The sequence below is a fragment of the Staurois parvus genome, unplaced genomic scaffold (genome assembly GCF_062004578.1).
Source record: "Staurois parvus isolate SC_StPar_1 unplaced genomic scaffold, SC_StPar_1.0 ptg000106l, whole genome shotgun sequence".
In the NCBI taxonomy this organism is placed as follows: domain Eukaryota; kingdom Metazoa; phylum Chordata; class Amphibia; order Anura; family Ranidae; genus Staurois; species Staurois parvus.
Genome location: NW_028317902.1, coordinates 4,768,175 through 4,784,258, shown reverse-complemented (window position 1 = coordinate 4,784,258; position 16,084 = coordinate 4,768,175). Strand labels below are relative to the sequence as shown.

At 46.0% G+C, this 16,084-nt stretch overlaps 1 protein-coding gene across 3 annotated transcripts in view; it reads left to right on the top strand.

Moving 5' to 3' along the window:
• SLC35A3 (solute carrier family 35 member A3) overlaps positions 1-16,084 on the top strand; it is a 90,817-nt gene that overhangs the window by 36,423 nt on the left and 38,310 nt on the right. Inside the window, exon 3 of one of the 3 annotated variants that reach the window (XM_089671507.1) lies at positions 2,018-2,168. The exons of the other annotated variants lie outside the window; for them this stretch is intronic. Coding sequence (XP_089527633.1) covers positions 2,018-2,168 — 151 coding nt within the window. The remainder of the gene's footprint in view (positions 1-2,017; positions 2,169-16,084) is intronic. 3 annotated transcript variants of the gene reach the window in all.

The window sequence follows — 16,084 nt, the reverse complement described above, 5'->3', positions numbered from 1 at the left end:
GTTTATTGTGCATGAGTGTGCTCCTGGCAGGGGCGTGAAAACCACAGGAGCACAAATCGTGTGTGTGATTTTGCGTACCTGTGCCGCCCTGTAGCAGTATTTCTGCTATAGGGTGGTCAGGAAGCGGTTACAAAAGCGATTTGTGTTATGGTGCTGAATTACTTTAACTGACAATTGCGCGGTCATGCAACGCTGCACCCAAATTAAATTTATGTCCTTTTTTCCCACGAATTGAGCTTTCTTTTGGTGGTATTTGATCACCTGTGCACTTTTATTTTTTGCGCTATGTAAAAAAGGCTGTGAATTTTGAAAAAAAAACCCAATATTTTGGACTTTTTGCTATAAAACATGTCCAGTAAAAAAATGTAAAAATCAAATTTTGTCAAATGTCGGCCAAAACGTATTCTGCGACATGTCTTTGCTAAAACAAAATCCTAATATGTGTAAATTAATTGGTTTACGTGAAAGTTATAGCATCTACAAATGGCGGGAAAGATACTGGGATTTTTTTTTAGAATAATAATAATAATGGCGTCGATCAGCGACTTATGACGGTGATCAGTGATTTATGATAGTGATCAGTGACTTATGGCGGGACTGCAGGACTGCGGTGGACATTTTGACATGGGGGGGGGGGGGAACTGACTTGGGGTCACTGACATCCCCAGTGACACCTGTACAGTGATCAGTGAAAAAAAGAAAAATACTAACACAGTATTAATGGCACTGGGGTGGAAGGGGTTAAAATTTTTATTCAATCAAAGGGTTAACTGTGTGAGGGGAGTGTTTTACTAGTGGGCGGGGGGTGTGTACTTCACAGGAACACACTGATCCCGAGAGCTAAACTCCGTTCTCAGGATCAGTGTGTTGGGAACTGACAGGGAGCAGAGCTGCAGTGTAAACACTGCAGCCGTGCTCCCTGTCAGTGATTGCCGGCAATCGCTGGGTCCCAGCGGGTAATGACCAGCCAGGACCCGGTGATTGACAACCGTGGCCGTGATCGGCGGCGTGGGTAGAGCGGGTGCGCGCCTCACACGCTCCCCCTACCTGTTTTGCTAAATGACGTTTTAAAATGTGATTTAGCACAGCGGTGCTGCCCTGCCGCAGTATATACACTGTGGCTGGTAGGCAAGTAGTTAATGAACGTTCACATAGTTACAGCAAGGTAATGTTTCGGAGTCTCACAGGACCTCTTCATTAGGCATGTGACATCCGGTCACATGCATGATGAAGGGGTCCTGCAAGACTCCGAAACATTGCCTTGCTGTAACTATGTGATCGTTCATTAAAACTTCTGGACCCATATTGGTGATCCTCAGTGTGCTGGTGACATTCTCCCTTACTCTGCGCTTAGTCTTCACAACGATGATCTCTGAAAAAGATTTTCAGGCTTTAGCTTATTGAGTATTAGTAGCAGCAGAAGCACATGCTTTTGCTATCATTACAAATCAGTCTGCTTAACGCTAATAATGTTTAATTATGTGTCTCAAATGTAAATTGCTGGCTAAATTACTGAAAACATCCTCCAGGTACCACCCAGATTCTACAGTTTCTGAATGACTACACTACTTGCACGTCTCGGTCACCTCTGTCCTCCTCTTCCACTACTGATCTTCTATTACAGTCACTGTTTAGACTCTTGCAGACTGAAGTAGGAGAGATCTGTGTCCATGTGCTGTTGACCTGTGTATGTGTATTCTGTATACAAAGAGCTGCTGTTTGCTCTGGCTTTTCCACTGCCAGCATGGAGCTCAGTGGAGGAGGCATTCTCTGCATCCTGGAACAGAGTGTGCTGATGTGAACAGTTCGCTGGATTAAAACTCCATCCTCCAGAGAACAAAAATGCACCATCCAGGATTCTATATTAGCCTATGAGGTCATCAGCTCCTGCATACAGTGATCTTTCACATACATGGTTTGGTGACTTGGCAGTAAACTTCCAGAGCAGCTCCTCCTGTTGCACATTTTCTTGAGTCTGTACTACAGTATACTAACAGAAAACTGTTGTCATCTGTAGCCCGGACGATGCCACAAAACAGCAAGACAGACACCAGGACTGGAAAGGAATCCAAAATCTAACACACTTTTCAGAGAGGAGAAAGCATAATATAGTAATGTCTCACCCTGAGAAAGAGGAGGAGGCGGCATTGCCTGAAAGTACCCCGTCTGTATGTATAGACTTTTTTTTTTTCACTTTTTTTTTTTTTTTTTTTAATAAGAAACTATTGAAATGTTTTATAGAAAAATGCCTTACAGGAATAACTCTAATTGTACTTAGATTTATATGTATTTTAGTTTTTAGCCTCTTCATAAAAATACACTGTGGACAGTATTTCCAAAAAAGTGGAATTAAAGTGAGTGTATCAATAATATAACAAAAACCCCATGCAAATATCTGTTTTTTTTTTTTTTTTTTATGGTTATAAGAACAGTACAGCACATGGTCCCTTTATCATAGATCATAGCTAATTGGTAAGACTATTTTATGTTTTTAGGATAAACATTTTCCAGTAGGTTTGACAGATTAATGTAGTAAAGGTTTTATTGCACATTCATTGCAAGCTGGATTTGATGAAGTAATAGTAAGCAAAATGTAAAGCAAGTGTTCCTGCCATCGAGCTTTGATTTAGAGATCACAGTTTCTCTGTAGGCCCCTTTCACACGAATGCATTTCATTCTGTCGCACCAGGAGATCCTAGACTGATCCCCTGCTGAGTCAGACCAGAATATGACATCCGTGTCCATACTGATATTTGTCCACCATTTTGTAATAAAGAAAAAGGGACCCCTGTAATATCCATAGGTGGACAGGTATAAACTAAGTAAAAGTGTAAACTTTTCTTGCGTTTTGTCCAACAAATCTGATCTGACCTACATACAAAGGAACACGTGTCTGCACACATATGACCACCTATAGGGGCACATTCTATTTTTGATTCGTGTAATCACATGTCAAAAACAGGCAACCGGTACTCCTGTGTGAAAGAGGCGCTAGTGGTAAAATATGTTCATTATTGCTTCATTGCTTTTCATTATTTGAGACCGTTGACCTTGACCCTCATTTTTTTTTTTTTTCTGACTGTCCTCAATTGAACTTTGTAAGTTGACTCATAGGCCCTGATTTACTATTGTGCCTAGGCGCAATTCCGTGGGCGAACGTCTACTTTTTACTAGCGACCGTCTACTTTTACCCCGCTAAGAGATTTACTAAAGAGAAGCATCAACAAGTAGACGCCAAATCGAATTTACTAACGAGACACAGACCAGGAATCAGACTCAAAAAGCAGACTTGCTAAGAGGCACGTCTAACACCATGAAAAATCACTGCAGAAACATGTTCACATTGAAATTTGCTTTGCCGAATATCAGGACTTCACTTTAAACAATATCTGCCATTTCCCAAAAAATGTTAAATGTGTTAAGTTTTTTTTTACTAGACGCTTGTGCAGCGTATTTGTCTGATATAAATGCCCATGTGCAGAACACATTTTAGACGTCCTGTCAGAAATCGCCGCGGCGCTGGTCCCGGCGCAGGCGCAGTGCGCCGCCCTGTGCAGGGACGCGGGCACTAGGTCCGGGCCGGCCGCGGCATCCGAACTCGCGCATGCGCACTAGAAGCTGCGGGCGCGCGCGCCTGGCACCAATGACCGCGCAGGGCGCGATATTTAAACTGCCCTGAACTGTCATTGAGTGCCGTCTGGCCTTTTCTGAATCCCTGTTACCTGTGTACCTGTATCCTGATTGTTGCTGACCCGGATTGTCCTTGACCACGCTGTATTCTCCTGCTCTGACCCTTGGCTTGCCTGACCTCTCTCCTGGATGCCCCCTATTGGATCTGATCTTCTGTTGCTGACCTGGCGTGTGACCCGACTATTCTCTGCCCACTGCTTTGTACCGCACCGTCCCCACGACTACCGACCCGGCTTGTCTGACCTCGCACCTGCTCAGCCATCCATCCATCCCATCGGGGTCACCCGACCTCCTCATATCAGGCTCTTCCCTGTGGGAGCCCCTGGCGAACACCCCTACCACTGGTGGGTGTACTCAGTAGTCACGACCTGGTCTCGGAGCGCTCCAAGTCCATCCCCACCATCAGGGGCCCTGGTGAACAAGTGCTCTGGGGCTTAGATTCCGTACTCTGGGGGCACCTGACCAGCGGAGTGCTAGTGGTACCGCCAGGCGGTCCGTTACCGTACCAGACGGCCATGACTGAGCCTAGAGAAGGGCCCGCCCCGCTGGAAGACATTTGTAGGCACTTGACGGCCCTGACACAGGCCGTGGCGGCCCTACAAGATAAATGCATGCATTTGGAAAATCGGTTCCAGACCCTTTCCGTATCTGACACTACCCCACAGGCCCCTGCTTCTGCGCCTCCGGCTGGAGAAGCTCCTGGGCCAGCCATAGGAGCTTCTGCTCCACCACGTATGGCGGAACCCCGAGTACACCTGCCGGAACGTTTCCGCGGAGACCGTACTCTCTTCAGGGCCTTCCGGAATTTTTGTCTCCTATTTTTTAACTTACAACTACAGGACGAACCCCAGGACTGGGCCCATCGGTTAATGGAGAACCATGACCCACACCTTGAGACGGTAAAAGACTTTTTTGAGGCTATGGCCATCCTCTATGATGACCCGCAGCGGGCAGCCTCCGCCGAATCGGCGTTATACTCACTTAAGCAGGGCCGCCGGGCTGCGGAAGAGTTTAGGCGATGGATGGGGGACACTCGCTGGAACGATGCCGCTCTGCGGCACCAATTCCGTATGAGACTCTCAGAGTCCCTCAAGGATGAGTTGGCCCGGGTAGGCCTACCTGAGTCTTTAGAAGATCTCATCACTCTGGCAATCCAAATAGACCGGAGACTACGGGAACGCAGGTTGAGAGGTCCAGCCAGAGTCACGGAAATACATGGGCTCCGGTCCAAGGCCTCCGTCAACCAACCCGGATGGATAACCAGACCCCCACCTCCTGGGGATGCCCAGGAACCTATGGAGCTGGGTCTGGCTCGGCCTAAACTTTCTCCCGAGGAACGCCAGCGGAGACGATCCCAGAACCTCTGCCTCTACTGTGGTGAAGCCGGTCACATGGTACGGGCCTGTCCTCTGAAAGCGAGTAAGTCTACCTCTTCTTTTTCCTCCTTATCTATTGGGGATGTTAGTCATTCTAAGTACTTAGTTGTACCCCTCTCCTTCCAGCTTTCAGGAAGAACCGTGGAGGTGACAGCCATAGTTGACTCGGGGGCGTGCAGTTGTTTTCTGGATCTAAACTTTGCTCGCCAGCAGGACATTCCCCTACAACCCGGAAAGAGGGGTCTTAATATATTGTTGGCTGATGGTTCCCAGATTAAATCGGGAGTGGTTAATCAGGAGACCCCCCTTATCGCCACCACAATAGCTAACCAGCATCAGGAATTCCTCCGCCTAGACGCTATCGCGTCACCCCTTTTCCCAGTCATTTTGGGGCTTCCTTGGTTGCGGGCCCACAACCCCCTAATTGACTGGGAGACCGGGTCTATCCTGTTCCATTTACCATGTCAGGAACACTGTCGCACTTCGGGCCCTGCAACCCCCCCAAGTCCTCCTGTGCTCCGAAGGGGACCGTAACTTAAAACAAGTTATTCCAGCGGCCTATCATGACTTCTTGGATGTTTTCAGTAAGCGAGGGGCAGATACCCTGCCCCCCCACCGCCCATATGACTGTCCCATTGACCTGTTGCCGGGCTCTGAGATCCCATTTGGGCGAATTTTTCCATTATCTGAACTAGAATTAGGGGTCCTTAAGGACTATATTGACGAAAATCTCCAAAAGGGGTTCATTCGCCCCTCCACTTCACCGGCAGGGGCTGGGATCTTCTTTGTGGAGAAAAAGGATAAATCTCTGAGACCTTGCAATGATTACCGCGAGTTGAACAAAGTCACGATTAAAAATCGCTATCCTTTGCCCCTGGTCCCAGAACTGTTTCAGAGCCTGAAATCCGCAGCCATGTTTACTAAATTAGATTTAAGGGGGGGGCCTACAACCTGGTTCGCATAAGGGAGGGGGACGAGTGGAAGACAGCGTTCCGCACTCGTTTTGGTCACTGAATATCTGGTAATGCCATTTGGGCTTTGCAATGCCCCAGCCACATTCCAGCATTTTGTGAACGATATATTCAGGGACTACCTTGATGTTTTTGTAATTGTCTACTTAGATGACATACTAATTTTCTCACCCTCACTTGAGTCTCACAGGGTTCATGTGGCAAAGGTATTAGAGCGGCTGCGCCTGCACGGGCTATATGCCAAAGCTGACAAGTGCACCTTTGAGCAGCACAGTATTGCCTTTTTGGGTCTGATTATCTCCACCATGGGGGTCGCGATGGACCCTCAGAAAGTCTCAGCAATTCTGGATTGGCCAATTCCCACAGATAAAAAGGGCGTCCAACGCTTTATTGGGTTTGCGAATTTCTACAGGAAGTTTATTAGGAACTTCTCGGGTCTGGTCTCCCGCATAACTCGGTTAACCAAACAAGGAACCCACTTCAGATTGACACCAGAGGCCCAGGAAGCCTTTGAGGCCCTGAAAAAATTGTTCACCACAGCACCCATTCTCGGTCATCCAGACGCTTCCCTGCCTTACGTGCTGAAAGTAGACGCATCTGAGAATGCGGTAGGATCCATCCTGTCCCAGCGAAAAGGCACCAAGAAACTCCTACACCCTGTAGCATTCTTTTCAAGGAAGCTTACTCAGGCCGAGAAGAACTATGACATTGGCGATCAGGAACTGTTGGCCATTAAAACGGCATTGGAGGAATGGCGGTACCTGCTGGAAGGAGCCACGCATCCAATCTTGATCTTCACCGATCACAAGAACTTAGAGTATCTGAGAACGGCCAAACGGTTACGTCCACGACAAGCGAGATGGGCACTCTTTTTCTCTAGATTTTCCTTTCATATAACATACAGACCTGGTTCCAAGAACACGAAGCCCGACGCACTGTCACGCATGTTTGAGGACCCCAAGGAAGAACCTGTACCCGATACCATTCTGTCTTCAGGGAACTTCTTGGCTCTTCAAACGGAGCTTTGTTCAAAACTTCAGGACGCATCCACGGCAATGTCAGCCCCCTGGGGTGTCCCTCCAGAACAAGGGAGGACTCCTATGGAAGGAGGGGTTGATCGCGGTACCTGAGGAAGTCCGAACTCTAGTCTTGGGACATTGCCATGATCATCCGATGGCAGGACACTTCGGTCTAGCAAAAACTCTGGACCTTCTCCAACGCTCATTTTGGTGGCCAAGCATGTCTAAAGACTGCGAACACTACGTCAAATCCTGTGCCATCTGTCAAAGGAACAAACCCTCAAGAAGCAAGGCTTGGGGGCTGCTGCGCCCACTACCGATACCCGAACGGCCATGGCAAATGATCGTGATGGACTTTATAGTTGAGCTTCCTCCGTCCCAGGGCCACACTGCGATCTTTGTGGTCATCGATTGACGATCTAAAATGGCCCACTTCTTACCCCTGAAGAATACTCCGTCGGCATCTGAGACTGCACAAATCTTCATACAGGAAGTAGTAAGATTACACGGAGTCCCAGAAGATATCGTCTCAGATCGAGGAGTCCAGTTCACCTCTAAATTTTGGAAGGCTCTATGCAAGGCATTGGATATCAAACTGTCCCTCTCCTCCGCGTTCCACCCACAGACCAATGGGCAGACAGAGAGGACTAACCAGACTCTGGAGCAATACCTGAGATGCTACACGCCCTTCCTACAGGATAATTGGCTGACACTCTTACCCTTGGCAGAATTTGCCTACAACAACACAAATCATTCAGCAATGGGGCAATCCCCGTTTTTTTCAAATTATGGATTTCACCCCGTTTTCCTTCCTGATCTGATCCCCGAGAGTTCAGTTCCGGCCACGCAAAGCACGCTTACTTTTTCCTCCACCAATAACAAACTACTTCAAGAAGCCATCTCTAGGGCCCAGGAGGATAACAAGAGGGATTTTGATAAGAAGCGAAGGGGGGACCTGGGGCTGCAACCTGGGGATAAGGTCTGGTTGGCAACGACAAATTTGAAGATGTTGTGTCCTTCGAGGAAATTGGGTCCGAAGTTTGTGGGTCCTTTCCATGTGAAGCGAATGATCAACGAAGTGGCATACGAACTCATCCTTCCTGAGACGTTCAGAATCCATCCAGTGTTCCACGTATCCCTGCTGAAACCAGTTGTCCCAGACCCTTTTCCAGATCGAGAGTCCAGACCTCCGGAGGCCATAACTATCGAAGAGCAAGAGGAATTTGAGGTAGAAGCAATCCTGAAGTGCCGAAGGAGGGGGGGGCCAGACCCAGTTCTTAATTAAATGGAAGGGCTATGGTCCAGAGGAAAATTCCTGGGAACCAGCCCAAAATGTCCATGCCTCTAGACTTGTCCGGGAGTTTCTTCGTGATCACCCGTGGTGGAGAGATCGGGTGGGCATCCGGAGGTTGCCTGTAGGGGGGGGGGGCAATGTCAGGAATCGCCGGGGCACTGGTCCCGGCGCAGGCGCAGTGTGCCGCCCTGTGCAGGGGCGCGGGCACTAGGTCCGGGCCGGCCGAACTTGCGCATGCGCACTAGAAGCTGCTGGCGCGCGCCTGGCGCCAATGACCGTGCAGGGCGCGATATTTAAACGGCCCTGAACTGTCATTGAGTGCCGTCTGGTCTTTTCTGAATCCCTGTTACCTGTGTACCTGTATCCTGATTGTTGCTGACCCAGATTGTCCTTGACCACGCTGTATTCTCCTGCTCTGACCCTTGGCTTGCCTGACCTCTCTCCTGGATGCCCCCTATTGGATCTGATCTTCTGTTGCTGACCTGGCGTGTGACCCGACTATTCTCTGCCCGCTGCTTTGTACCGCACCGTCCCCACGGCTACCGATCCGGCTTGTCTGACCTCGCACCTGCTCAGCCATCCATCCATCCCATCGGGGTCACCCGACCTCCTCATATCAGGCTCTTCCCTGTGGGAGCCCCTGGTGAACACCCCTACCACTGGTGGGTGTACCCAGTAGTCACGACCTGGTCTCGGAGCGCTCCAAGTCCTTCCCCACCATCAGGGGCCCTGGTGAACAAGTGCTCTGGGGCTTAGATTCCGTGCTCTGGGGGCACCTGACCAGTGGAGTGCTACTGTCCGTTACACGTCCTCTGTGGGCGCTTGCTTTTTAGCCCACAGAATAGATGTTTTTTCGGATACAAATAGATACAATGTTGCAACCTCTATACTTTTTAATGTCAAATATAATAGCGCAGCTCTTTGCAGGGAGAGAAGTATTTACTTTGCTATTATATTTGCCGGCCGTAGACGGGGCGAAAATCGGCTGTTTTTTTTGTTTTTTGTTTTTTTTTACCGTTGGTGGTAAGGTCGGCCGATTGAACAACCGTTCTTTTTTTTTATTTATTTATTTTTTTAGACAGTTTTCGACCCATCTATGGCCTGCATTTTTCTTTTTCTTATTCTTTTTCTTATTCTTTTTCATTTTCTTCTTTTTCTTGCAGGTCACGGCCCATGGACAGAATTTTTATCGGTAAAAATATCGGCTGATTTGCCCATCATTGCTGCTAAAATCGGCCGGTTTTTTTTTTCCCACTTTACCGATCAAAAAAATCTGACAAAATCCAGAAAAACGGCCGACCAATTAACCCATTAACGGTGCGAAAATCGGCTGTTTTTTTTCTCGGACGAAAAATCGGCCGATTTTAGACCCATCTATGGCCTGCATTACCAATAAAAAAGTGCCAAAATCCCAATGAACGGCTGACCAATTAACCCACTAACGGCCCGAAAATCGGCCGATTTCTATCCAAATTTATCGATTGAAAAAAAGGGCCAAAATCCCGAAAAATGGCCGACCAATTATCCCACTAACGGAAGAGGCCCTTGTCCCCATCAACATGGGGACAAGGTGCTTTGGGGGGGGGGATCCCCCCCTGCCCCACAGCACCCCCCATGTTGAGGGCATGTGTCCTGGTATGGTTCAGGAGGGGGGAGGGGGCGCTCGCTCGCCACCCCCTTTCCTGACCTGCCGGGCTGCACGCTCGGATAAGGGTCTGGTATGGATTTTGGAGGGAACCACACGCTGTTTTTTATTTAATTTCGGCGTGGAGTTACCCCTTAATATCCATGCCACACCCGAAGGGCTTGGTGTGGATGGGAGGGGGGACCCCATGCCGTTTTTTATTTACTATAATGCTGGTTTTTAAATGTAATTTTCCCTTTTTTTTTCTTCACTATAGCTCAGAAATTCAGCTGTCACTTCCCCCAGCTAAAAGAGAAAGTTTTCTTGGAATTTATATCCCTAAAGGAAACAATGTTTACTTTGAGTTTATTAAAAGATACAAAGTATTCTGTAACTTCGGGGAAAGTGACTTCTAAGCTTGTGAACTATAGTGAAGCAAAAAAAATGCTGGCATTTGCATTTGAAAATCAGCGCCGACATACACTTTGTATTGCAAAAAATGTTTTTTAACAATTGTGTAAACCGAGGCATTATTTTCAATGGATTTTCATTCGTAAACTGAAAATTAAGTTAACCGAGGCATTGGTAAACCGAGGTACGCCTGTATTAGTATTGTAAACCTTTGTATTGGGATACATAGAACCAGCATACATCTGAATTGGCAACATAGCACAACATTTGTGTCACATTGGAGATATCTGGCTAGTTACACTGACCTTGCCCAGGGACCTAGGATTGATTCACAACACAGAAATACAGGTGGAATTAGTGTTCAACAGCTATGTGGATTAGTGGTTAGCACTGCTGCTTCAAAATGCTAGGGTTGTCGGGTTGAATCCCAACCACAGCAATGAATTTGCATGATCTCCGTGTGACTACCATAACATACATGTGCTGGTGGCAGCATCTTTGCTTTCTGTCTAAATGATCCCTAGAATGTAAATTAGAATGAGGCCATGTCTGTTCAAACACCTTTAAAGTTCCACCTTATGTGAAACGATGGGATGAGATAAGGGCCTGGACTAATGATTGATTGGATGATGCTGGTTTGCACTCTACCCCCTCTTGGTAAGGTTTGCCAAACCATGAGAAGAGTGAGCGAGAGAGAAAAGGATTAAAAAAAAATAAATAAAAAAAAATAATGGCATGGAGTCCCCCCCCCCCCCCCCCCAATCCATAACAGACCCTTATCCGAGCATGCAGATACCGCATGCCTTCAAAGATTTATTTCCCTTGTTGAATTGCCTGCTTGGTTCACACTAGATGCAATTTAAAATTGTGCTTTTTGTTGGCAATTCCACCGTATTTTCTGTAGATTTACCTACGAGTTATTGCGTTTTCAATTGTGTTTTGCATTGCGGTTTCTATTGTAGTCTATATGTGCAATCGCTGCAAAATGCTGAAAAGGTTAGACAAGAACTACTTTTGAAATTGTGCTGCAACAAATCACTTATGTTAAGACACTCACATCCACATTCATTAGATCGAATATCAGGTACAATTTCAATTCCCAAATCGTACCTGAAATTGTGCACCCTGGATGCGACTTGGCATGCGATTTGCATGACATGTGACTTGCAAATCATATGCCAAGTCGCACCCTATTGTCTGCTATTATAGCAGTCACATGGGTGCGTTTCCGACACTGATTTCTAAAGTAGTACATGTACTACTTTTGTGGCAATTTGCATAGATATCTGTGTCAGATGTCTTGCAAATCGCAAGGAAATCAGCATCTTCACTGTACGTCGCACAATTTCTAAATTGGCTTTGATGTTACCGGGGTGTAAGGCCTTTTTATGTTTGATTTCCTGAGTGTTTTTCCGATTTATGGGAAATGCAGCATTCTAGCAAAAGTGAATTGACATTTTCAGTATTGCATGCGAGATGTGGTCATGTGACTGCCTTAACTCATGCGATAATCTGGAGTGAATTGTGCCCATAGGGCCAAGAAATGTTGCCAGTAGGGTTCCCTTTTACATCCCTGTTCAATGTACTGTTGTATGCTACACAGGTACACTTCACTGTGGCTTTCTTTCTTACTCTGATTTGTGGGACCTGTATACCAAGGGTTAACGCAGGTGGGAAGAGAATTAATCAGGTGCAAACACTTTCTCTGACCAAATGAATGACAGTGGTGGGTGTGGCCTACCTTATATAAAGAGATGCAGTAGTGGCTGATTTTTGGCTTGTACAGGCCACATTATTTTCTGCAAGTCCTTGTCTGTGGTGGTTTGGGGGAGGAAGAGATATTGTGGTGAATTGCCCCAGGCCACATTCACGTTGTGTTTGGATGTGGGCTGTAAATGTTTTGCATGTTCTTCCTTCTAAAGTGTGTTTGTGTGTTATTGTACAATGATTCTGTGTTTATTATCTATGCATTGTAATCCTAACATGTCAATTGCTCTGCTCTTCCAAGTTTGCTTTATTTAGAATGAAATGCAGTTTTCAGACAAACATGATGAGAAATGTATGTGTGGGGGATTTGGGGAGGTGGTAGGTTTTATTTTGGCATGTGTGTATTTTTATATTGATATTTTGATCTGCAGCTTGTTTTGTGGATAAGCCTAAGTGATTCATATTAACTGTTTGTTTCCTGCTGTAACCTGTGAAAGCACAGTTCATTAGAAGTATAATCTTTTAGATTGTAAGCTCTTATGAGCAGGACCGTTCTATTTTAGCAACATCCTGCTTTTTTTTTTTTTTCACCAAGATATTAAATGTACCTACTTGTTGTTGCTGTCCAAATAAATGTGGAATGTGTATTTGATCAATAAACATTTGGACTATGTACTTTTTGGGGGGATTATTTCATGTTCTATTTGAATGTAGCACAGTGGCTAAATGGTTAGGACTTCCACCTGGCAGTACTAGGGTCGTTGGTTCGAATCCCAACCATGGCACCTCCTGCCTGGAGTTTGCATTTTCTCCCTGTGCCTGTGTGTGTTTCCTCTGGGTACTCCGGTTTCCTCCCACTCTAAAGACATGCTGGTAGGTTAATTAGATCCTGTCAAAATTGGCCCTAGTATATGTATGAATGTAAGTTAGGGACCTTAGTACGCACCTTGAGGGTTAGGGACTGATGTGAATTTACCACATATATGTAAAGCCTGCATAAATTGACAGCGCTATATGCAAGTATGTCCAAACTAACCAAAAGCCCCCTATTGCACCACAAGACCATGTTATGTACCAATGAATAGGTCATGTTCAATGTGCAGCTAGCTATTCTTTTTCTACAATCCTCTTAACAGTAATAAATTGGGCCTCCAATTTATGTTGACTTTGGGCCTTTACCGGCAAATATATATTTGCCAATGTCATATACACAGTATAGCTGCAAGCATACATTCACCAATGCCAAATCCACAATAGAACTGCAAACATATATTTGCAAATGTCATATACACAATGGAGCCACATGTAAAATTGCTATGGTGCACAAATAAACGCTGAGACGGCTGTTGGAGGAGGTGCTAGAGCAGCTGTCATACCGGACATACGCCATGACATTTGCGGAAGGACGTTTGCACACACCCGGAAGTGTTAGTGGGGAGTGTTAGTGGATGGGAGTGTAGTTAGGAGAGTTTAGTGGTAATTTGCAAGTCTATTTTTGAGTTTTGTGAATTGCTCTTTTGTGGAATTCCAGACCACATCTGGACATGGCGAGATCGCTGTTCTCCACCAAGGAGCTGATCCTCATTTGCTGGGGAAACGTTACTAATAATTGTTGTATTTTCAGTTGAAAACATGTCCAATTCCTAGATCCATTGAGGTACATAGCAGAGGTTCACGGTTCTTCCTAACTATACAGGTGGCACAGACACAAGCATACACCCAGGGCCACTGTTAGATATCACGGGGCCCCATACAGCATACCTGACAGCCCCCCACCGCCAGACAAAATATCCAAATTATATTTATGGTAAAAATACACTAAAAAAATTATTAATGGACATAATCCCAACCATATTCCTGTGAAATCTAAATGATAAAACTGCACTGAGTTCATAAATAAAGCTGTAAGTGTAATTGAGGTCTTGGGGCTCATTCACATGGGTGCTGTGGCCTGTAGAGTGGGAATCAGTGGTTTGTTTTTGTGGCTATCGCCGTTTGCAGGCACCCTATGTTACACTATGGAAATGCTGCAGGTCATAATTTGACAAGCATTTGGGTACAGGTGTACAGCCCTGAACACAGACAGTGAGCAATCAGGGCCACTTCCCCACGCCTTCACACCTGTCTGATTAAAACCTGTGTTCATACAGCTGCTGTGTCCCCATAGTGTAACAGGTGGCTCTAGCCGCATGAACGACCCACTCATTCATGCTGTACAGGCCAGAGGACCTGTGTGAATGGGGCATTTTTTACTTTTTTTTTTTTTTTTCCCCCGCTCATTAATTTCAATGGGCTGCCTGACGTGTGGGAACATGCAAAGATATTGCAGGCATGTTATTTTAAAAGTGTGTTGCACCTAACCGCACAGTAGTGTGGTGCCATGCATTTTGGTGGCTGTGAACGGGTCTGTTTTTAATAGACGCGTGTAGGTGCAATGACATTTTCATCATGGTACCTGCGCACATCTGCAAAGGGCATTGCGTTTCTTTGCTGTGCTGGAAAATGTGTGTTCTTGCATGCGTTTCTGCACCACCAATGGTGTGAACAAGTCCTAAGGGCCAGTTCACACTATATAAACAGTCTAGATGTGTTTCTGATGCGTTTTTTGCATGCCCTTTTGGCATGCATGTTTAGTGTGTTCCAGTACATTTTGGATGCGTTTTGGACACATTGCATTGCATTTTTGTATCCCTTCCAGTTAGTTTTTTCTACTTTCTTTTTATTCAATTTAATTAGGGACGTGTGCGTTTTAGTACATTCAAGGGAGTTTCAACACGTTCCAGTACAGTTCTGTGCATAAACAATGCAACGTGGTCAGCTTTGTTTACAGTACCTGCAATGCACTGAAAATGCAAGTGCTGATGTGAATTATGACATTGACAACCATACAACCTTCTTTGTGATGCCGAAAAAGCAACTAAAACACATGTAGTGTGAACTGGCCCTAAAGATTATTAGAAGTAAGGGAACGGGACTTACCAGGAATTGTGAATTCAATCAGACTAGTGGTGAGATGCAATCGTATAATAATGTGAGATCTGAGCTGTAGATGATAGAAAATTAGACACATTCACTTGATCAGTAAATAAATAGTTAAAGAGTGGGGCAGTGATCCATAGATTTGCATATGGGACAGGTGATGGAGTGAGGGAGGGGGTCAAGTTGTATAAGGAGACAGGTTTAAAAGAAGAAAAAAAAGTTACAATGAAATATACCGTATTTTCCGGCGTATAAGACGACTGGGCGTATAAGACGACCCCCTACTTTTCCTGTTAAAATATAGGGTTTGAGCTATACTCGCCGTATAAGACTACCCCTCTTCCAACACACACCAAATAAAAATGAAAAAACATCAGATTTGATTTCAATATGGTATGGTATTTCAGTATGGTATTCCAATGATGGGGTGCTATTCCTACCACTGACACCAATGATGAGGCACTACTCCTCCCACTGACACCAATGATGGGGCACTATTTCATCCACTGACACCAATGATGGGGCACTATTCCTCCCACTGATAACAATGATGGGACACTATTCCTCCCACTGACACCAATGAAGGTGCCCCATCATTAGTGTCAGTGTGTGAGGAATAGTGCCCCATCATTAGTCAGTGGGAGGAATAGTGCCCCATCATTGGTATTAGTGGGAGGAATAGTGCCCCATCATTAGTCAGTGGGAGGAATAGTGCCCCATCATTGGTGTCAGTGGGAGGAATAGTGTCCCATCATTAGTGTCAGTGGGAGGAATAGTGTCCCATCATCGGTGTCGGTGGGAGGAATAGTGCCCCATCATTGGTGTCGGTGGGAGGAATAGTGCCCCATCATTGGTATCAGTAGGAGGAATAGTGCTTCATCATTAGTGTCAGTGGGAGGAATAGCGCCCCATCATTGGTGTCAGTGGGAGGAATAGCGCCCCATCATTGGTGTCAGTGGGAGGAATAGCGCCCCATCATTGGTATTAGTGGCAGGAATTGCGCTCCATCATTG